The sequence below is a fragment of the Caenorhabditis briggsae genome (assembly GCF_000004555.2).
Source record: "Caenorhabditis briggsae complete genome, chrIII, whole genome shotgun sequence".
NCBI lineage: Eukaryota > Metazoa > Nematoda > Chromadorea > Rhabditida > Rhabditidae > Caenorhabditis > Caenorhabditis briggsae.
In genome coordinates, this window is record NC_013490.2 from 14,112,092 (window position 1) to 14,132,521 (window position 20,430).

A 20,430-nucleotide genomic window follows, 5' to 3' on the forward strand; every position below is an offset into this window, starting at 1 on the left:
CGTGTTCTGAAACGTCGGGTTCTGAACTGTCGGGTTCTGAAACGTCGTGGTTCCGAAACGTCGGGTTCTGAAACGTCCAGGAGCCATGATGGTATTCAAAATTTGATTTTTCGAACTTCGAAATCATTTTTTTTTGACTAAAAAATTGTGAAAATTTCTAAATTCAAAAAAATTTCAGTTGCCGAAATTGCCGAAATTTTTTTGCCAAAAAAATTTTTTTGCCAAAAAAAATCGGCAACTTTTTCTTCGTTGCCGATTTCGGCAACGGCAAATCGCCAACAAAAATTCGGCAATTTCGGCAATCGGCAAATTGTTGCCGCACAGGCCTGGTTTAGCTTCTAGGCTGTGAGAGAAAATATGAAGATTGCTGTATTTTTTGATTTTTATAAGAATTTTTGCTTTTAAATCCTAGAATTCAGACTAGACTAGGAAACATAAAGCCTAGAAAGCCTAGACTAGCTTATCTTCACTTTTGGAAGCCTATAATCGGAAAATCCAGTTTTTTTGTTGAAAAATTGTCTGTACACTTTCAAAATATATATATTTAGATATAGCTTATCAAAATTACACACTTCCGGGCGGATTTATCAATCAGAAATGAATAATCGGTCGAAAATTGATCATTTCTCGGGGCTATCTGAGGCCTAAAAGAAAAGAAAAAGCAAAAATGAGACGCTAGGGATCGAACCGGGGACTCTGACCTAGGTTTTGGATTCAAAACCAGGCTCATTACCCAGTAGGCTATTCGCCAACCTTCACTGAAAATGGCGAGCCGGTGGTGGTTGGCGCCCCCTGCTTATACAAGTTAAAGCGACGCGCGCGCGCTTTGCATCCTTGGCCCAGTGGATAGTATGGATGGCTAAGGATCACAAGGCCCAAGTTCGATTCTTTTTGCTTCCAATATTTTTTTATAATTTTGCTGAGTATTTTAAACTAACTTTGAGATCAGGAAAGTTTCCATAACCCGAAATCCCGAAAAACTTGGATCTAACTTTTGGATTTTTTTCAGCTTTTAAAGTTTTTAAGTACAGCTCTCAACTAACCTGTTGACCAGGAGCACGCTCAAACGGAACAGAACGCCCGGAGCGGAAGAGAGCACCACGAACGGCGGAGCTCTCTTTGAGAACCATAAGAATAAGGAGAAGGGAGAGGAGTTTTGGAAGGATCATTTTGAATGGTTTTTAGAGAAATTTGGGGTCCCTTTTATACTAGGTTGGGTCATATTGTAAATCTATCAAACATTTTAATTTTGGCTTTTATTTTTACCCACAGGAACTGTAGATTTTTATATGATTTTTCCGGGATTTTTAAAGATTTTAAGAGATTTTTCATGAAAATTTTCATTAAAAACCAACGTCTGCTCCCCCCTTTTCCGTTCCTTTATGACCTCTTTTCTTTGTATGACGCCATTTTCTTTTCTCCCTTTCTCTCCGACCTCCTTTCCCCCTCCACGCGCGTCTCCGTCTCTTCTTATTTCGCAGCGTGCATGTGTATGGCCTCCCCTCCCTCTGGTAACCAGTGGCCGGATGGTCTAGAGGTATGATTCTCGCTTCGGGTGCGAGAGGTCCCGGGTTCGATTCCCGGTTCGGCCCAAACCTTTTTTGCTTTTTTCGATGATGCCCTAGATGGTATCCGGAGGCAATTTTTCGTGTAAGGCAATTTTTAACATTTTTTTTGTAGTCGAGAACAAAAATTTGTGGTTATTCCCAACAAAACAATTTTGATTGATACGAAATTCGATCAATAATCCACGAAAGAATGAAATCACCGAATGATAATGATAAGGCGGGATCCCGTTCGGAGTCACCAGGAGATGAGAAGCGTGTGAAGATTACTGTGAGCAGTGTGATGCAAGGTGTCAAGGAGGTAAAGTCAGGTGGCCGAACTTTTTTATTTGAGAAAAAGTTAGGTCACGGTTACTAAAGGGGCCATAACTTAGTTGAGAATGATCCTAGAAATAAGTTATCAATTACAAAAATGATTGACTAGAGATGAATTACGTCTACAGAAATTTTTATAAAATTCAAATGAAAGAAGTTATAGCTTTTTGAAGTTTGATGGCCTAGGATTCCAAATTCTGAGATCCTAGGTCATCTATGAGATCCTAGGTTACATAGGCTTGTTTCCTGTTATTCTCTAATAGAATTTTCCAGATAATCATCGAAGCGAAAGAAAAAGAGACGATCCAGGAGCTCAAATACCAAATCGAGACCCAAACCGACGTAATGGCAAATCGTCAAATACTTCTTTTCAAAGGAAAAGAGTTGAAAGACTCAAATAAAACAATAGCTGATTACGGTATCACTGGAGATGCAACAATTACGATGAATGTGAAAATGAGTACTGGTGTTTTTACGTAGGTCCTTTTTTTCAAAATTTTTTTAGGTAGGGTCCCAATTTTTTGAAAATAATCGAATTCCACATGTCGTAGTTAGTATACTCTGAAATTTTCAGCAAAAATTATTCAGTAGATCTTGGGTTATGAAAGTTTGAAGTTTCACTTGCACTAAATTTACCCCTTACGTCTGCCCCCTCCTCATCCGGCGACCCTCGACCACGCTCCCTCTCTTGTACGCCTTTCCTCTCCCTATGCGAGTGTGCCTTGATAGCTCAGTTGGGAGAGCGTTAGACTGAAGATCTAAAGGTCACCAGTTCGATCCTGGTTCAGGGCAATCTCTTTTCGATTTTTTAACATGACCTGTAGAGCTCTCCGAAGCTCTTCTAACCCAATTTTCTAAACTTTTTTCTTCCAGAAATCCCACCACTACCGAAATGATTCTAATGATGCCTCCGATTTTTCCTAGCAATCAAGACCAACTTCGTAAGCAGATCAAAGGCATGAATACAGTACATCGTAAGCCGAAGAAGTTGAGCGGTACGGATGCGACGGCCAACATTTGGACTCCGGAAAAGCAAATGGAGCACGAGTTGACGAGGAACAGAATGAAGACATTGCTGCGTCGCAAGAAGCACGCACCGATTTTGTCTAGCACGCCAGTGGAGTCAGAAGCTGGATCTGTGCAATCGTAAGAGTTTTGAAAAAGATTATTCTGGAAGTTTCTGGAATTTTTTCAGATTCTCCCCTGTTGCCACGCCACCTTCTGAACTGTCATGTGTCTCCGGCTCAAACTCAAGCATCTCCAGTGTCACGTCCGTTCCAGAAGCTGGAGATGAGAATAATGTCACTGAGAAAGAGCTTAAGGTAATTTGTCGGTAAGTGTGTTTGTCCTGATGTCCGTTTTTAGCTATTCTTCGATCCGCCTGAAACCATTGAAGAATACAAACGAGCTCGCCGCTCAATGTACCTTCCGCCGAGCTCCGAGGCAGAACTTTTGGGATATGTGAAGAGATTTGAGGAGGAGAGAAAGACAAAGTGTAATGTGAGTTTTTTCAGAGGGTTCTGGAGGTTTTTGAGACTCAAAAAATTCCAAAATCTGAAAATCAAAAATATTCTTCGAAAATTTCCAGACGTGCTTCAAGAAGCTCACGCCCACCCAACAAACGATGCGTTGCAAGTGTGATCGTATCTTCTGCGACCGCCACCGTAATCCAAAAAGTCACACTTGTGTCATTGACTACAAACAGGATGGACGTATCAAGTTGAAGAAGAATAACTCGAAAGTTGGCGATGGTGGATGTCGTAAAGCGAAGTTTGAAGAAGAAGAGAAGAAGGTTTTGTGAACTTTGTTTGTCTTTTTTTTGAGAAAAAAATGAAGGTCTTGAGTGGAAATTTTGAAAAATAAGCTTCTGGTACCTCTATTGGATTTTACTATAGAAGCAAAAAGAAAAAAAAGAGACTGCCCTGAACCAGGATCGAACTGGTGACCTTTAGATCTTCAGTCTAACGCTCTCCCAACTCCCATGATGATTGGGAAGGCGTCAACACCATTTGCCATACCATTGACAATATAATGAACGTCGAAATGGAAACCGATTTCTTCGATGGAAAATCTGTTCTGGAAATCGGATTCGTTACCGGACTCCCATCAGTTTACGCCTTTGAAAATGGAGCTGATGAGATTGCGATGCACACTATCGATAAAACAAGTTTGGAGCTGTACTGTAAACCAACGCTCAAGAGAAACAATATCCCTAAAAATAAGACCAAGCTCACTTGTGGAACAATGGAAGAGCTCAGAAACTTTTTGGGTGGAAAGAAGTACGATATCATTTTGGCACCGGATCTTCTCAACCGCTCCGAAGCTGAGTTTGAAGTTGTTCATAAGATTTTGCACCAAGGATTGTCCTATGATGGCATTTGGTGAGTTTTAAACTATTGAAATAGGTTAGCTAGGTAGATTCTAGGCGATAAAGACCCTCTAAAGCTAATGCAAAAACAGCAAAAAGAAAAAAAAGAAACTGCCCTGAACCAGGATCGAACTGGTGACCTTTAGATCTTCAGTCTAACGCTCTCCCAACTGAGCTATCAAGGCGCAACAGGGAGAGGGGGATGCCGTAGAAGAAACGGCGCAGTGGGGGAAAAAGGTACTGTTGATCCTACTGTTGAGTCGGTTCGGGTTATTGTAGCATTCTGAATTACTGTAGATGCTACTGTAGAAAACATCAGGGGTTCAGAAGTACTGCGGAATACTGTAGTTTTGTGGAAAACTGGGACCCGAAATGAGCATTTTAGGGTTCCGGACTCCGATGACGTGGAATAGCTGGAAAAAATTTTGAGAAGGAATACTGTAGCTTCAGGGGTACGGTAGATCTCTAGGATTACTGTACTTTCAACAAAAAAACATTCCTTTTTTTTTTTTGAAAATTTCTGAAAATCCCAAAAATCCAGAAATCTGAACATTCTTAATTTATGAAAATACTAAATTTTCTTAAATTTCAAAAAGATTACTGTAGTTTGCAGAGGTGATGTACGCCAAAACTTCGAAAGGCTTACTGTGTCTCTGCCTAGGGTTACTGTACTTTCAAAAAAATCCATTTTTTCGATTTTTTTTGAAAATTTGTGAAAATGCTCATTTTTCAACAATAAAACCGAGTTTCTAAAAGTTTCCAAAATTCGAAATTTCAGAAAGATTACTGTAGTTTACAGGGGTACTGTATGCCAACATTTAGAAAGGGTTACTGTATTTTTGCCTAGGGTTACTGTACTTTCAAAAAAAATCCGAATTTTACTTTTTTTTTTGAAAATTTCTGAAAATTCTGACTTTAAAAAATTCTAAATTTTCAAAAATCCCGAATTTCGAAAAAATCCCAAATTTCTGAAAACTTCAAAAAATTGTGTATTTCCAAAAATTTCCAAAATTCTAAATTTCAAAAAAATTACTGTAGTTTACAGGGGTACTGTATGCCAACATTTAGAAAGGGTTACTGTAGCTCTGAATGCAATTATGAAGGGGCGAAAACACACAAAGTGAGCCTGAAATCGTCAATTTTGGTCAAGAAACCAATAGAATTCAGTTTTTCGAGATTTTCGGGGTTCTATCAAAATACCTGCCGGTTGAAAAAGTTTTTAATTAATTAGCTTTTGTGCAGAATTTTCTCGCAAACATTTTGATGTTTTTTCTTTGTTTTTTCTTAAAAACTCAAAAATACGATGCCGAGGAGAGGAATTAAAAAAAAAAATTTTATTAGTGATCATAATAGGATGAAAGAGTTAAGTACATCCAATTGCGCGATTCACAATGAGAATTTTCCAGCCGGTGGTAGTCTCGTCCTAAAGAAATCATTTTATAAGGATTACTGTAGTTTGACCTACCCTCATCGCGCCGATTTTCACATCGAAATTCTCGCGAAATCCGCCTTCAGTCCCTGCCTCAACATTCAGAATCATTTCTCCTATATCTTTACCAGTTGTAATGATCGAAGTGATCTTCACGACTGGGTCACTGTAAGCCAGAATGAATGCTTTGAACCAGCGGAGGAAATCGTCTGAAAAATTCTAGATGCAGATCTATCTCTAGAAACTTCTCTTACCGTAATGCAGGTGCGTGACCGCGTTGCACTCAATGAACTGCATCTGTTTGTCCACATAGAACATGTGATAGTTCAAAGCTTCTGCGGTTTTTTCCTGGATTGTCGTTGCGAGCAAGCCCGAATACCATGAAGCAAATAGTTTGAAAGTCCCGCCTAGGGTCGCATCAGGTGGAAACGGTGGCGGATGTGTGAAGCGCACCTGTAAGAGAGATTGAGGTTTAGTGGTTGGCGGTGTTGAATTTGGTGCAGAATTAACTTTTAATGAACACTTCTGACTAGTTTTGACTGTATTGATAAAACCTCTAGACTTACCACTTGGAAGGCGCTCAGAAGAGCTGGGAGAACCACCAGGGAGAGGAGGAGATGACGCATTTTGAGGATGCTAGGGCTGCTAGGGAAGCTGACAGTACCCGAGGGTGTTTAGAGGGAGCTATGATTCGATTTGGAGACAGATTCCCACGATTCTTTTTTTTGAAACGTGGTTTCATGATGACACGGAGACCCACAAAATAGGGCACGCGCTATTGAAATTTTTTGCCTCACCCATAAAGTTCACGTATTCTCTTTTTTGAGAATAAAGGTCTTGAGTTGAAATTTAGCTGGTGCGCCTTCGGCGCGATTCAATCTAGCTTTTCACATTTCTTGAAGGATCACTTTTATTCATATTTATTTTTCAAGCTTTCCAAAAGTGGACAAACTGAGAAAGACGAGTCAAGTATTTTTTTAGAAAAGGAGTACTGGGTTTCAAACATAAAAACCAAAAGATTTTTCAGGTTCTCTTATAACTGAATTTCTAAAATTTCAAATTCTCAAATTTTAAATTATTCATAATCTTGATCTACTAAAATTTCCGGACGTCCTTCAAAAAGCTCACTCCTACCCAAGCGTTGTAGGTGTGACGGTATCTTCTGCGGCTGCTACCGTAACCCAAAAAGCCACAATTGGGTCATTGACTACAAACAGGATAGACAGGATGTCGTAAAGCGAAGTTTGAAGAAGAGAAGAATGCTTAGTGAACTTTTTGGATTTTTAAAAAGGAAAAAATGAAGATCTTGAGTGGAAATTTTGAAAAAGTTGTTATACCCCATTGGATTTTCACTATAAAACCTAAAAGATTCAAAAAGGAAATAGCCCTGAACCAGGATCGAACTGGTGACCTTTAAATCTTCAGTCTAATGCTATCCTAACTGAGCAATCAAGGCACACCAGGGAGAGGAGAGGATGCCGTAGGAAAGAAATTGAAAAAAAAATGTTTTTAGTGATTATAATTAGAAAAAGAGTTAACTACATCCAAGTGTGCGATCGACAACAAACACTTTCCAGCCGAGGGACCCGTCCTGAATAATTTATTTTATAAGGATTGCTGTAGTTTGGTTTACCTTCAACGCGGCGACTTTCATATCGAAATTCTGACGATACTTGTATTGAGTCAGCACATCAATATTCAGAATCATTTCTCCTTGATCATCACCAGTTGAACGTAGAGAGGTGATCTTTACAATCGGGTCATCGTGATAGGTGACGAACTGTTTGAACCAGTTGGCGAATTCGTCTAAAGAATTCTAGCTCCAGATGTATTAGGTTTAGAAATTTCTCTTACCGTAATGCAAGTTCGTTGCCGCGTTGCACTCATGGAACGACATCTGTTTGTCCACATAGAACATGTGAGTCTTGATAATGTCTCTGGATTTTTTTTGTAATTGCCAATTCGAGCATGTTCACATAGAATGGAACGAATTGCTTGAAAGTGAGGTCTTGGGTCAAATCTTCTGGATCTCCTGGTTCGGGTGTGTTGCGCACCTGGAAGAGAGAGAGAAAATTATTATGTCTAGAGGGTTAGCGACCTTGACTTTGGTGCAGATGGTCAAAGGTTCGATTCCAACAGACTTACCACACTAAACGCGTTTAGAAGAGCTGGGAGAACCACCAAGGAGAGAAGGAGATGACGCATGTTCAGGATGCTAGGAAGCTCACAGCAGGATTCTCAAAGCGAGATATAATTCGGATAGATTCCCATTTTTTCGAAACGTGGTTTTTTGATGACACGGATACCAGGAACACGGACTATTGAACTATTTTGCCTCACCCATATAATTATACAGTGCGTTTCAATATTATACGTCCACTCTTGTTTTTGGCCGTAACTTGAGAACCGGTTGAGATATCAATCTAATTTTATTAAAATTGAATTCAGAGCAACAAATTACATCTAGAAAACCATTTTTGAGAAAAAATATTGAAAACTACTCGAGATACAGAGAAAAATCTGAAAATGTGACATTTGCAACCGTTTCAAAATTATACGTCCACTTCAAAGGTATGTCGATCTTGACCTTTGGCGGAGCCGGAAAAGCTTGAATTTAGTTTTGTTTTTTGCTGCCAATGTGAGAAACTTTTTTCATTATGCTTTTCCTTGTTTTTCTCCACTTTTCAACATGTCTCGTGGCCATTTGCTCACTGATGCTGAAAAAGCCTTCATCGACGCGTTCAAAACCTCTGGTTGGACCAACAGGGCTATCGCGAAACATCTAAATCGTTCCCACGATTGCATTAATCGTTTTGTATCGAACCGGACCCGCAACAATCAACCCAACAAGGCTGGACGTCCTCCAAAACTCAATTCAAGAGCCAAATGATCAATCGTTCGTGTGGCTTCAAACACCATGAAGTCTTGTAATGATATCAAAAAAGAGCTGAATCTTGGAGTGAGCAAGTGTACAATCTGGAGGGCTCTTAAGGATGATCCAAACATCAAAAGAGCAGTCATGCGCCCTGCTCCGAAGCTCACTGACAATCACAAAACTCGCCGTCTCGACTTCGCTCGAAAAAACATGGGAACCAACTGGGATAAGGTATTAAATTTAAAATTATCTATCCAAATTATCTTATCTTTTACAGGTAATTTTTTCGGACGAGAAAAAATTCAATCTTGATGGACCCGACGGATTCAAATCGTACTGGCACGACTTGCGGAAGGATCCAGCCGTTTTTGCCAAAAGGAATTTCGGGGGAGGCAGTTTGATGGTATGGGGAGCATTTGCTTCGGCTGGATACTTGGAGCTCGCTTTCACCACTTGTCGAATGAACTCCACAGACTACCAAGACGTTCTCCAGAACCACCTTATCCCGTTTCGTCGTCGATTCAGTCGCCGCCAGTTCATTTTTCAGCAAGATAATGCTGCAATCCATGTCAGCCGCTCCACTTTGGACTGGTTCCAATCGAAAAACATCGATGTCTTGCCATGGCCAGCTTGCTCTCCAGATCTGAATCCGATGGAAAATGTTTGGGGCGAGCTGGTTCGTCGTCTTTACCGCCATGGAAAGAAGTATGCTAGTATTGGAGAGCTTCGGGATGCGCTGATTGCTGAGTGGAGTCTGCTGGAGCAGGAGTTCAAGACTAAGAGCACCCAATACATCCAAAACCTTATCAAATCGATGCCAAATCGTCTCTTCGATGTCATTGCTGGTAAAGGTTCATCCACAAAGTATTGAAATATTTTTTATTCTCTATTTTAGCATTGATTCTGAGAGTGGACGTATAATTTTGAAACGGTTGCAAATGTCACATTTTCAGATTTTCTCTGTATCTCGAGTAGTTTTCAATATTTTTTCTCAAAAATGGTTTTCTAGATGTAATTTGTTGCTCTGAATTCAATTTTAATAAAATTAGATTGATATCTCAACCGGTTCTCAAGTTACGGCCAAAAACAAGAGTGGACGTATAATATTGAAACGCACTGTATTCATTAAATTAACTCACGTATTCTGAGGCACAATCGTTTCTATGCGCCTCCACTCTGACTCTCATGTCAAGGCACCCGGCGAAGCGCGCGCTAACTTTAAAGGCGCATCTCTCAAAAACTACTTTAGCTATTGAAAAGCTGTGAATGGCAAAAATATACGAAATTCTATAAGCTTCAAATTGGTATAAAAATGTAAACGGTACCTATTTTGGTTCTTGAGATATAGCGCTCTGAAAATATTGAACAGTCGCAAGGAGAGCAGCAAGATGGTGGAATTTTATTCAAAGGCGCATATCTCCATAACTATGGTAGTTATCGAACAGTTGTAAATTTCAGAAATATGTAAAATTGTATAGAGTTCAAATTCATATAAAAATCCAAACGATATCTTGTTGGGTGCTTGAGATATATTACCTCCAAACTAGGGAACGTTGTGAACTTACAGTTTGGAGCTTTGGGACGAAACCTATATCATTTGAAAATTTTTGAAAAAAAATTAGGTGCTTTTTTTAAGGGAAAAAATGAAGGTCTTAAGTTTGGACTTTTACCATAAAAACCAAAAGATTCAAAAAAGGAATTGACCTGAACCAGGATCGAACTGGTGACCTTTAGATCTTCAGTCTAACGCTCTCCCAACTGAGCTATCAAGGCACAACGGGGAGAAGAACGAGGAAAAAATTTTGAAAAATGAAAATGTATTATTGCCCTTATTTAACAGGATAAAAGAATTAACGACATCCAAGTGTGCGATCCACAATGAGCACTTTCCATCCGAGTTTCTTGTCCTAAAAATACTATTTTTGAAGAATTACCGTAGCTTGACCTACATTCAACGCGGCGACTTTCATATCGAAGTTCTGACGATACTTGAATTGTGCCTGGACGTCGACATTCAGAATCATCTCTCCTTGATCATTTCCAGTTTGACGTTGAGATGTGATCTCCACAATTGGGTCATCATGGTAGGTCACGAATTGTTGGAACCAGTTGGCGTAGGCGCCTAAAGAGTTTTAGGTCTAGCAACATCCTGAAGCATATGTTACCGTAGTTCTCGTACTGTACCGCGTGGCACTCATGGAACAACATCTCCTTGTCCACGTAGTTCATATGAGCCAGAAAGTTTTCTCTAGTTTTTTTCGTGATTGCCTCTTTGAAGAGATTCACATAGAATGGAACGAATTCCTTGAAAGTGGTCAGGTCTTGTGTCATATCTGGTGGATCATCGGAGGCAAGCTTTTGGAAAACGCTTTCCGGTAGGAAGTTTCTTCTTGGAAGAACGTTGATCTGCATGAAAATAGGTTTAGGAGTGACTTACGGGGGTACAAGTGCTATGGTCTAGGTAGGTACAAAAAGCAAAAAATATTGGGACTTGGAGACAATCGAGCTTTGGTCTTGTGATTTATAGTCAACACTGTTATCTACTAGACTAAACCTGCGAGGAGCGAGGCGCGACGCGCAAAGGGTACAAGAAAGGGAGGTGAAGCGAACCACCGCGGTGGACGGGAAGATGCTCTCCGCGGCCTATAGTCTCGTGGGTAGCAGTGTTGACTTTGGTGCAGAAGGTGAAGGGTTGGATTTTTTCCAAACAATTTAATTTTTGTAATTTCTGACTAGTTTTGAGTTATACTTTGGAAAGTTTACAGGTTTTTCCGTCATAAAACATCTAGACTTACCACACTCAACGCGCCCAGAAGAGCTGGGAAAACCACGAGAAGGAGAAGACGCATTTTCAGAATGCTACGGAATTTAACCAGGTCCTAGGCTTTTTAAAGGGAGCTATGATTCGATTAGGACGAAACTTTTGAATAGTTTTATGTCTGTTTTATGGCTATGGAAATATTCAGAAAAAATCAGGAGAATTTGTTTGTTTCCCGAATTCTACAGTATCCTCTTAACATACTCTTCAAAACTCCTTCCTTTCCTCTCCTCTCCTTCCCGGCGACCTCCGACCGCGCGCCCCTCTTGTACGCCCTCGCTCCCCTAATGCGATCTCTTGATAGCTCAGTTGGGAGAGCGTTAAACTGAAGATCTAAAGGTCACCAGTTCGATCCTGGTTCAGGGCAATCTCTTTTTGCTTTTTTTTCTATGAGGTTTAGAGGGTCTGGGAATCATCCTAGAGCTGTTTTAACCTATTTGAACCTAATTCACTAGTTTCGAACTCACCAAATACCATCAATGGACAATTCTTGGTGCAAAATTCCTTCTTTTCTTTAGGTTTTTATGTTTAAGGTCCTACACAGCCTGAAAAAGATACTTTTTGCGCTCTCCAGCAGGAAATTACACCAAACCACCAAACACCACTACTAAACTAAACTACAACCGCCGAAAATAGTTCCGCTATATTTTTGTTCTTCCCCAAATTAACCGCATAAAATTCATTTTCATCTAATTTTTCCCATTTTTCTCTACTGTCTCTTCGTTTCTTATTGTCTCTAGTTCTAGCCGTAAAACTGGGGGTGCTCAGGAGAATGCTGCCAAATTAAACTGTGTTTTGGAGCTTGGAGGCAGTTTTCTTTCTCATTTTTAGTGTAGAGCGTTTTTTCGAAAATAGGCATAGTTGCACTTTTTCGGAAAAAAAATGCCGTCTAAGTACTTTTCACTATTTCGGAAAGGTTGGATTTAAATTTTTTTGAAAATTTCAGATTTTTCAATTTTCAGCTCATCGCCCATCCAAACCATTCGATCCAATGTTAGAGTCGGAAATTCCAGCGATCGATGAATCCATGACAGGTATTTTTTTGAATTAAAAAAAAAGTTCATTTAGAACCAAAGATCCCCCAAATCCAAAAACCTATGTTTTATTTCGAAACCTAAAAATCCAAAAAGTTTCTGACAAGTCAAACCCATGCACATTTTTGTCAGTCTTATAGTCAAAACATATAACATATATTTTGAAAACTACACTCTCTCGTTTCCTAGTCTGCGTCTCCTAAATCTGCACACTCTCTCGCCCATTTTCATGTCAAATCGCAAAACTGTCCCATGGGGCAATGGACACACCAAAAAGAGGCCCCCCCCTCTTCTCACTTTTGGTTGAAGGGTCTCGTCTCTTATTCCGAGAGGTTTTCAACTTGTTCCGAAAGAATTTTTGATACTTTTGTTTCGCTCTTTTTCTATAGATAAGCTAATTTTTTGAATTTAACATAAAAAACTCATTCTCTAAAAGAAGTTTTCCTTTACATTTTTCTTGAATTACTATTTTTAAACCACTTCCTAACCCCAATTAAATGCATCCCGAAATTTGAAAAATAATCTTTCCGTTCATCTTCCCTTCCCTCCAGGTAGGCGCTCCCCTTCCTATACGCCCTCCCGCTCCCCTCCTCCGCCGTGCAGTCATGTCCGAGTGGTTAAGGAGATTGACTAGAAATCAATTGGGCTCTGCCCGCGTAGGTTCGAATCCTGCTGACTGCGGATTAATTTTTCTCTTTTTTCCTGGCACGATTTTTGGGTTTCGAGGTCATTTTTTGGACTTTTTTTACTTTTTTTCCACTATCATCTACCATCCTCTAATCCTTATCGTTCCATCACTCCCCCTCGAAAAGGATTACCAAAAACTTCTCCCTATTTTTTGTGTCACAAAAAATGAGCGAAAATTAGAGGAACGAAAAAAAAAGAAGATGAAAATGAGACTCCATAGAAAGAAGAAGAAAAGTGGAAAAGCAATTGTCTCCTCTCTTTTGGAACCAGGAGGTCGCAGCAAAACCTAAATACTTTATATACTTTTTGAACTCAAAAACAGAAAAAGATACTCTAAAATCAAACTTATAGCGGATAACCCAAAATTCCAGCCATGAAAAAAAGGCAAGAAGAAATCCGCAGTCAGCAGGATTCGAACCTACGCGGGCAGAGCCCAATTGATTTCTAGTCAATCTCCTTAACCACTCGGACATGACTGCACGGTGGAGGTAAAGAGCGAGAGAGCGTATAAGAAGGGGTGCGAAGCGCGCACCTGAAGGGAAGGGAAAAAGAACGGAAAGATTTTTTGTTGAAGTTTCGGTAAAATGGAAAGTGCGCTCTAATGATAATTTTCAAAGAAAAAGGTGATTTCGGGATGGGAAAGAGCTTGGAATAGCTGAAAAGACACCTAGGAACTAGTTTCAGCTGAAAACTCAATTTTTTCGTCAGATTTGCCAAACTTTTTTTCTTCCAGATTCTTTTCTCCCACTTTTTTTCCAACTTTCAAAAAAATTCTTTGCTCCTATTCTTCCTCTCAACTCAACTGCTATCCCATTTCCATATTCCATAAAACTCAAGGTGCCCCCGTCGCTTCTGCTTCTCCATTCCTCCCCTCTTTTTTTTCATTTTATTTCATTAACCCAGTGACGTTCTATCTCTTACTACTACTAGGCTCAAAAAATACTCGAAAAAATAGTATTAGTCGCCCATCCAGATCCTTTTTTTAGCTTCTAAATTTAGTTTTTGTAGGTTACAGGCTCTAGAAAGTTCTAGAAAAAGGTGGAAAATGTAAAGTATAAAAGCAAAAAAAGTTTGTAAGCCAAAACGATCGAACTTTCGGCTTTGTGATCGGGAGTCATCTCTCTTATCCACTAGGCCACCGGGCGGGCGGCGTCCTTGGTATCGTCAGTGGTGTGCCCACCCTCTCCCACCCTCTTTACCATTCTTGTATCATTTGGCGCCGCGCGCGGCGCCTCACACCTTTGGCTTAATGGATAGTAGGATTGACTATGGTGCGGAAGGCCAAAAGTTCGATTCTTTTCACTTCCAAACTTTTTTGCTTTTTTTAATCGTCCCCTTTATATATTCCTTTCGACCTTAAAATCATTTTTTTGGCTGCTTTTCAAAAAAAATTCCCCAAAGTTTTGTTTATCATTGCTCTAACCAAGTTTTTAAATATAAATTCATAAACTAAACCATCTGCAAACCTGTTTCGTACAACTCCAGATGAGAATTCTAAACAAAGCACACTTTTTCCAGAAAAAAAAGAAGGAAAAAGGAAAGCCTATAGGCCAAGGTCATTTTTCAAACCAAATGGCTCCTTCTCTTGGATCTCTTTGACCTTTTATCAGATTTTTTGGGCACCAAGCACAGCCATACAAACATTTTTCGGTCGTATAGCATGAGTTTAGGATTCTGAAGGTTCTGAAAATGATCAGAATCCTGAAAATCTGAAATTAGAACAATCCAGGAGATCTAAAAATCCCAGAGGTCCTAATTGTAGAAATTTTTAGAATTTCAAAGTCCTCCAGAATCAAATTACCGCATTACCTAAGGCCACCCAGACCGCCCACTTTTAGCTCTATTATCTCGATTCCTGTGAAAGATATCAAAATTTTGTCAACTGATAAAATATTGGTGATATTATGATGAACAATTTATCAGTTGACAAAATTGTGATATCTTTCACAGGAACCGAGATCATTTTGCTCAAAGTAGACGGTTTGGGTGTGCTTCTATTAGAGGAAACACGGTATATTATTGGAATTGGTTTCCTGATCCAAAATCTCTTTTAGCTGTATAAGTTCCATATGTCCATTTACACGTTTTTCTTTTTTCTCCAGAAGTCTTTCTTCCCAAAAAAAGAAGACGATGATGCGTTTCTCACAAGGGAAACATGTCTCACTGTCCAGAAGAACCAGAGAAAAGGCGGCTCATTAATCTTGCCTAGTTTCACTTCTTCACTTTTCGCTCCTTTTTTCCATTCCTTTTTTCCTTTTTCCTAGATTCCTAGTTTCTGATATTCACTGATTTTTATCAAATTATTTATGACTTCTTTTCTTTTTCCCCTCTCCTTCCTATACGCCCTCCCACTCGCACTCTTAGCCGTGCAGTCATGTCCGAGTGGTTAAGGAGATTGACTAGAAATCAATTGGGCTCTGCCCGCGTAGGTTCGAATCCTGCTGACTGCGGATTATCTTTTGCTTTTTTTGTATGACATGATGTTGGGGTTTTAGGTCTTCAGGCTAGATTTTATAACCTTTTATTGTTCGATGCAGCCCTGTGTAATTTTCATATCTGTTATTCGATCTGTCAAAGTTAATCTACCTAATTAAGAGAGTACTATGATTTATAACCTATAATTGTTGCTATCACCATAGTACAGTTGTAAAGTTCATGTGTACAGTTTGGTCCTATCCCCTTGAATTGATGGGCAGACAACCTCATTTCACCTTTCCTGTCCATCTTGTTTATGTGGTTTTAAGAACATTTCCAATCAATATTCCAGAAAAGCACTTCCTAGCTATAATCAAACATTTTTCTTAATAAAATATCATTGGAGCAAACTTTCCATTTTCTCAAAATTGAAAAATCCAGCCTTTTTTCTCTCGAGAGTAGAAATCTACTTGGAAATTGAGTTGTTAGCTAAATCCAGTTTCCAGATGTCCACCAAAAACCTATATTCTTTTTCAGCTAATCTAAGCCTCTCTCACCCCGAATAACCATTATTTTTATTAAATTATCAATAGAGCAAACTTTTCATTTTCCTAAAATTTGAAAAAAAAAACTTTTCGTTCTTCTTCCCTTCCCTCCCTCCAGGTGCGCTTTCCCCTCCCGTTCCTATACGCCCTGGGGCGCTCGCCCCTCCCGTGCAGTCATGTCCGAGTGGTTAAGGAGATTGACTAGAAATCAATTGGGCTCTGCCCGCGTAGGTTCGAATCCTGCTGACTGCGGATTTCTTTTTGCTTTTTTGATTGGCGGGTTTCTTGACTATTACCTATTTTTAACCAAGTTTCAAAGTGATTTCCGCAAGAATTTTGGGATTCGAGGCTCCTTTTAGCCAAGGTTTGAGGTGATTCCGGATGTTTCTGGGTCCCTTTTTAGCAGCCAAAAAGTATTCTTCCTAGAAATTTCCACCAAAACGTTTTGTCATGTTCAAGGGGCAACTAGAGACCACCCCTAGGGACACATTGGTTGGTGTTGAAAACGTCTTCATTTATCAAATCACACGGGCTCCTGGCTCCGACTAAGCAAAAGAAGACCCAAATGTATATTTCTTCTGTCTGAGTAATGGTGTCGAAAAGTCAATCATCAAAATTGGCCGGGGGAGGGTGTCCAGAGGTCCAGTGAGCCGCCAGAGGGCTCTACCTAATCAATTTAGCGCGCTTCTTCGTTTTTTTTCTTCCGGACTGGAGAAAAAAAACTTTTGTCTTCTGGCTCCGTTTTTTTGCTCTCTTGGTGTCTCTGTTTGTGTGCACCAATATATATTTGTCATATTCTTGAGGTTTTGAATTTCCCGCCGCCATATTTGTACCTCTACGGGGGTCTATCGGATTACCTTTTGCTTTTTGAGATGAGAAATATTTGGAAACATTTTTGCAATTTTTTCAAACTCCCACCTGAAAGTCAATTTCAGATGCCACGTCATCGCTGATGACGTCAACATCTCGAGGATATCAGCGAGTCGACTCGAGTGATGTCGGCAGTCTGGTTATGGAGGAGGACGGTGACAATCCCCATGAAGCACTGCTTCATCGGAATAACGATGATTATGGTGAATTTTTAGAGAAAAAAAAAATTGAAAAAGAGTGTTCCAGGTAGCGCATATAACTCAAAAATAGTCAGAAATATTCAGAGAAAGTTTTAAAAAATTAATACACTCGAAAGGAATCGAACCCTTCACCTTCTGCACCAAAGTCAACACTGCTACCCAATAGACTACAGGAGCGCTGAGAGCTTCCTCGTCCATCCGCGGCGGCGCGCTTCACCTCCCTTTCCTGTGCCCCTTTCCGCGTCGCGCCTCGCGCCTCGCTCCTCGCAGGTTTAGTCTAGTGGATAGCAGCGTTGACTTTGGATCACAAGACCAAAGTTCGATTCTTTCCAAGCCCCAATATTTTTTGCTTTTTTTACCTGCCTTGACCATAACGTTATTACCCTCGTAAGTCCCCCATAAGTCCATAAATACGCAAATTCAGGTTTTCAAACGATGAACTATAACATAATTTTCAAAAGTTTCATTCTAAAAATTCCAGCATCCACATACCACCATGTAGGCGTCGAGTACGATAGCTATGAGGAGATGGAACGACAAGAATTGGACGACCGTGTGGCTGAGATTCCAGAAGGTTTCCATCGGAGACAGAGGAGGGTTAGTTGGAAAATTTTCAAAATTAAAAAAAGTCTTTTGCATGGTTTTTGCTTCTTTTCTACATCTCTTTATGAAGTGTCTTTCTTGCATGGTTTGGAGAAATTCTTAAAATTCTAAGATATCACGGTAAGTGCGCTCTATTGATAACTAGGAAACGGGAAACTTTTTAAAAGCTCTTAACAACTCAAAAAGGATTTTTTGCTGAAATTTTGTCAAAACGCTGAGTACAAGGGAACACCAATAGACGAAAAAGTACAAAAAATGGGGAGATAGTGATAATCAAATTTCGTGTCAAGACCCAAAAATCGAAATTTTTAAGTCATGCCGTGTTTATACTCATTGCGAAGCTCTTAACAAGTAAAGTATTATTCAAAAACTTTCATTGAGCTAGCTTGAAAACAAAGCGAGATACGGTAGCTTTCGTCTATATCTAGAAGCAGAGAAGCCATACACACTGCGTCACTAACCTAAAATTTTCAAACACAGTCGTATTTATACTCATTTTGAAGCTCTTGAAAAGATAAGTACTATACAGAAGCTTTTAATGAGCTAGCTTGAAACATTAGTCGGTTACAGTTTTCGTGTGCGGCGAGAGTCAGAGAAACCAGACACGCTGCGTTTCTAACCTCCTAATCCTAAGTATAGTCGTGTTTATACTCATTTTGAAGCTCTTGATTAGCTGAATACATTGTTAACACTCAAAAAGTCCGTAACTTGAATTTCTGAATTTTTGGATTAAAAGTAAATCAAAATTCCAATTTTTTCAATTCACCAAAAATTTTCAACCCTTCTTTTCATATATTATTTTTGATTACATATTTTTTCGTCTGTTTTTGAGAGATGTGTCTCAAACAAGAAGATTTAGTTTTTGTCTGACAGAAATTGGGAGAAACTCTGCTGATAGGCTGTCCATCAAAAATTTGGCAGCACATTTTTGAGACAACTTCCATCGAACGAGAAAGAAAAAGTTTTTTTTTTACTTAAAAACTTTTTTTCGGTTCTGTGAGCGAAAAGAAGAAAGATATAGAATCCCAAAATGCACTCGAGGATTTCTCCCCGCCGTCAAAAAATTTTGGAGCCCTATGAGAAAGTTTTTTACTAGTTCTCACCCACTTTTCGAGAGCTATTTTATTGTTTTCCTTCCTTTTTGAACTTTTTTTTTGATTGGTGGCCTAGGTTTTGAACATAAATGTGTCAACTAATAAAATGTTTTTCATAATGTCTCCTACATTTTATCAGTTAACAATTTTTAGATATCTCTTATAAGAAGCGAGTTAAGTTAGCTGAAAATATATAGTCTTTTGCTGAGCTACGCGGTCGGCCGCGTTCGCGACCTCGATGCTAGCAGCTCAATTATCTCGGTTCCTGTGAAAGATAACAAAAATATGTCAACTAATAAAATGTTTGTGACATTATGATAAACAATTTGGCAGTTGACAACTTTTTTATGTCTTAAACAGGAACCAAGATACCAAGATACCGAGAACCCGAGAGGTTGGAACAAAGTTAAAAGTGAAGGTGCCCTTCTATTACAGGTTTTACAGTATTTTCAACTTTTTGGGTCTTGCAGCGAAAATTAGGAATTATTATTATTAATTTTTGAGTTTAGCTTTATAAACCGTCCAAAGTACCTTGAGCATGGTCAATTTTGGGCCAGAAACGCGGCGTGGATGGTCTCTCTGACTCTAGCCATAGGTAAAATCTACTTTAACTTGCTTATTTCTTATGCTAGCTCAATGAACTTGGTTGAAAAATATTTGACTTTTTAAGAGCTTCCAAATGAATATAAACGCCACCAGTTTTGAAATTTTTAGGTTAGAGACACAGCGTGTCTGGTTTCTTTGCATCTGACCATTGACGAAAACTACCGTAACTCCCTTATTTTTCATGCTAGCTCAATAATCTTCTCTGTAAAATATTTGTCTTGTTAAGAGCTTTAAAATACGTATAAACACGGCCTACAGTCAAATTTTATATTTTTGGTCTTGACACGAATTCTCGAAAAATTATTATCGCCTCACATTTTACCTCACTTTTACACTTTTTCGCGCTCTGTACTCTATGAAATTCCCACAAAATTTCAGCAAAAAATAGTATGGAGTTTTTCGGAATCGCCAAATTTTTTATAAACGAAAAAGTTGGTGTAAAAGACCGTATGTCTTTGGACAAAGTCAGCTATCATAATAATAACGGGTCGATTAGTATGCGTCGAGATGATATGCAGGTGTACGAGGATCTGCTTTTTGGCATCGAAGTCGCCGAAGAGGAAGAGATTCGAGTTTTGGGGAGGAAGTTGAGGACAAGGGTACGGCTGGCTACAAACTACAAACTACGAAATTTACTTTCCGTGAACACTCTAATAGACGGCCACCTTATACTCAACTTAGAGTCGATATATCTGGGTTCCTGTAAGAGATATCAAAATGTGGCAAGCTAACAAAACATTTCTGATATTATAATGAACATTTTATCAGTTGACAACTTTTTGATAATCTCAACAGGAATTGAGATTTACGAGCTCAAAGTTGACAGCTATGTAAAGCCACCGCTCAAGCGCCCACCGGACTGGCGGCTAGAGAAGCGACCAAACACAACTGCCAACTTTGAGCCAGTTTATCTCGCTTTCTGTCAAAGATATCAAAAAGTGTTAAACAAAGAAATAGTTGCTGATAATTTGATAAACATTTTATCAGTTGACATCTTTTTGATATC

General features: G+C 39.3%; 6 protein-coding genes and 10 non-coding genes across 16 annotated transcripts in view; 9 read left to right on the forward strand and 7 right to left on the reverse strand.

Annotated features, from left to right (window-relative positions):
• Window positions 1–1,520: 1,520 nt before the first annotated feature.
• On the forward strand, window positions 1,521–1,592 carry CBG28862. The gene has a single exon. It is a non-coding gene (tRNA).
• Window positions 1,593–1,758: 166 nt separating this feature from the next.
• On the forward strand, window positions 1,759–3,681 carry CBG22933 (the record flags this gene model as incomplete). Its single annotated transcript, XM_002642980.1, has 6 exons — window positions 1,759–1,866; window positions 2,154–2,356; window positions 2,754–3,026; window positions 3,076–3,202; window positions 3,246–3,380; window positions 3,469–3,681. 6 exons carry the CDS (start codon window positions 1,759–1,761, stop codon window positions 3,679–3,681), a joined length of 1,059 nt encoding a protein of 352 aa, XP_002643026.1.
• CBG28709 lies at window positions 2,600–2,672 on the forward strand. The gene has a single exon. It is a non-coding gene (tRNA).
• A 230-nt stretch (window positions 3,682–3,911) lies between the features above and the next one.
• CBG22932 lies at window positions 3,912–4,265 on the forward strand (the record flags this gene model as incomplete). Its single annotated transcript, XM_002642979.2, has 1 exon — window positions 3,912–4,265. The coding sequence occupies one exon, from the start codon at window positions 3,912–3,914 to the stop codon at window positions 4,263–4,265; it is 354 nt and encodes a 117-aa protein (XP_002643025.2).
• A 95-nt stretch (window positions 4,266–4,360) lies between these two features.
• CBG28203 lies at window positions 4,361–4,433 on the reverse strand. Its single transcript has one exon. It is a non-coding gene (tRNA).
• Window positions 4,434–5,611: 1,178 nt separating this feature from the next.
• On the reverse strand, window positions 5,612–6,303 carry CBG22931 (the record flags this gene model as incomplete). The annotated part of the gene is made up of 4 exons (XM_002642978.1): window positions 5,612–5,671; window positions 5,714–5,886; window positions 5,932–6,130; window positions 6,244–6,303. The coding sequence occupies 4 exons, from the start codon at window positions 6,301–6,303 to the stop codon at window positions 5,612–5,614; spliced, it is 492 nt and encodes a 163-aa protein (XP_002643024.1).
• Window positions 6,304–7,060: 757 nt separating this feature from the next.
• Window positions 7,061–7,133, reverse strand: CBG28473. The gene has a single exon. It is a non-coding gene (tRNA).
• Window positions 7,134–7,560: 427 nt separating this feature from the next.
• On the reverse strand, window positions 7,561–7,882 carry CBG22930 (the record flags this gene model as incomplete). Its single annotated transcript, XM_045244655.1, has 2 exons — window positions 7,561–7,731; window positions 7,823–7,882. 2 exons carry the CDS (start codon window positions 7,880–7,882, stop codon window positions 7,561–7,563), a joined length of 231 nt encoding a protein of 76 aa, XP_045097726.1.
• Window positions 7,883–10,252: 2,370 nt separating this feature from the next.
• CBG28235 lies at window positions 10,253–10,325 on the reverse strand. Its single transcript has one exon. It is a non-coding gene (tRNA).
• Window positions 10,326–10,402: 77 nt separating this feature from the next.
• CBG22928 lies at window positions 10,403–11,401 on the reverse strand (the record flags this gene model as incomplete). Its single annotated transcript, XM_002642976.1, has 4 exons — window positions 10,403–10,459; window positions 10,502–10,674; window positions 10,718–10,958; window positions 11,348–11,401. The coding sequence occupies 4 exons, from the start codon at window positions 11,399–11,401 to the stop codon at window positions 10,403–10,405; spliced, it is 525 nt and encodes a 174-aa protein (XP_002643022.1).
• A 263-nt stretch (window positions 11,402–11,664) lies between these two features.
• Window positions 11,665–11,737, forward strand: CBG28510. Its single transcript has one exon. It is a non-coding gene (tRNA).
• A 1,266-nt stretch (window positions 11,738–13,003) lies between these two features.
• On the forward strand, window positions 13,004–13,085 carry CBG28421. The gene has a single exon. It is a non-coding gene (tRNA).
• Window positions 13,086–13,488: 403 nt separating this feature from the next.
• On the reverse strand, window positions 13,489–13,570 carry CBG28344. The gene has a single exon. It is a non-coding gene (tRNA).
• A 1,889-nt stretch (window positions 13,571–15,459) lies between these two features.
• CBG28638 lies at window positions 15,460–15,541 on the forward strand. The gene has a single exon. It is a non-coding gene (tRNA).
• Window positions 15,542–16,221: 680 nt separating this feature from the next.
• Window positions 16,222–16,303, forward strand: CBG28766. Its single transcript has one exon. It is a non-coding gene (tRNA).
• A 700-nt stretch (window positions 16,304–17,003) lies between these two features.
• Window positions 17,004–20,430, forward strand: part of Cbr-twk-7 — a gene marked incomplete at both ends in the record, with an annotated part of 11,829 nt that continues 8,402 nt past the window's right edge. The window contains 3 exons of the mRNA XM_002642973.2: window positions 17,004–17,124; window positions 17,603–17,718; window positions 19,943–20,023. Coding sequence (XP_002643019.2) covers window positions 17,004–17,124; window positions 17,603–17,718; window positions 19,943–20,023 — 318 coding nt within the window. The remainder of the gene's footprint in view (window positions 17,125–17,602; window positions 17,719–19,942; window positions 20,024–20,430) is intronic.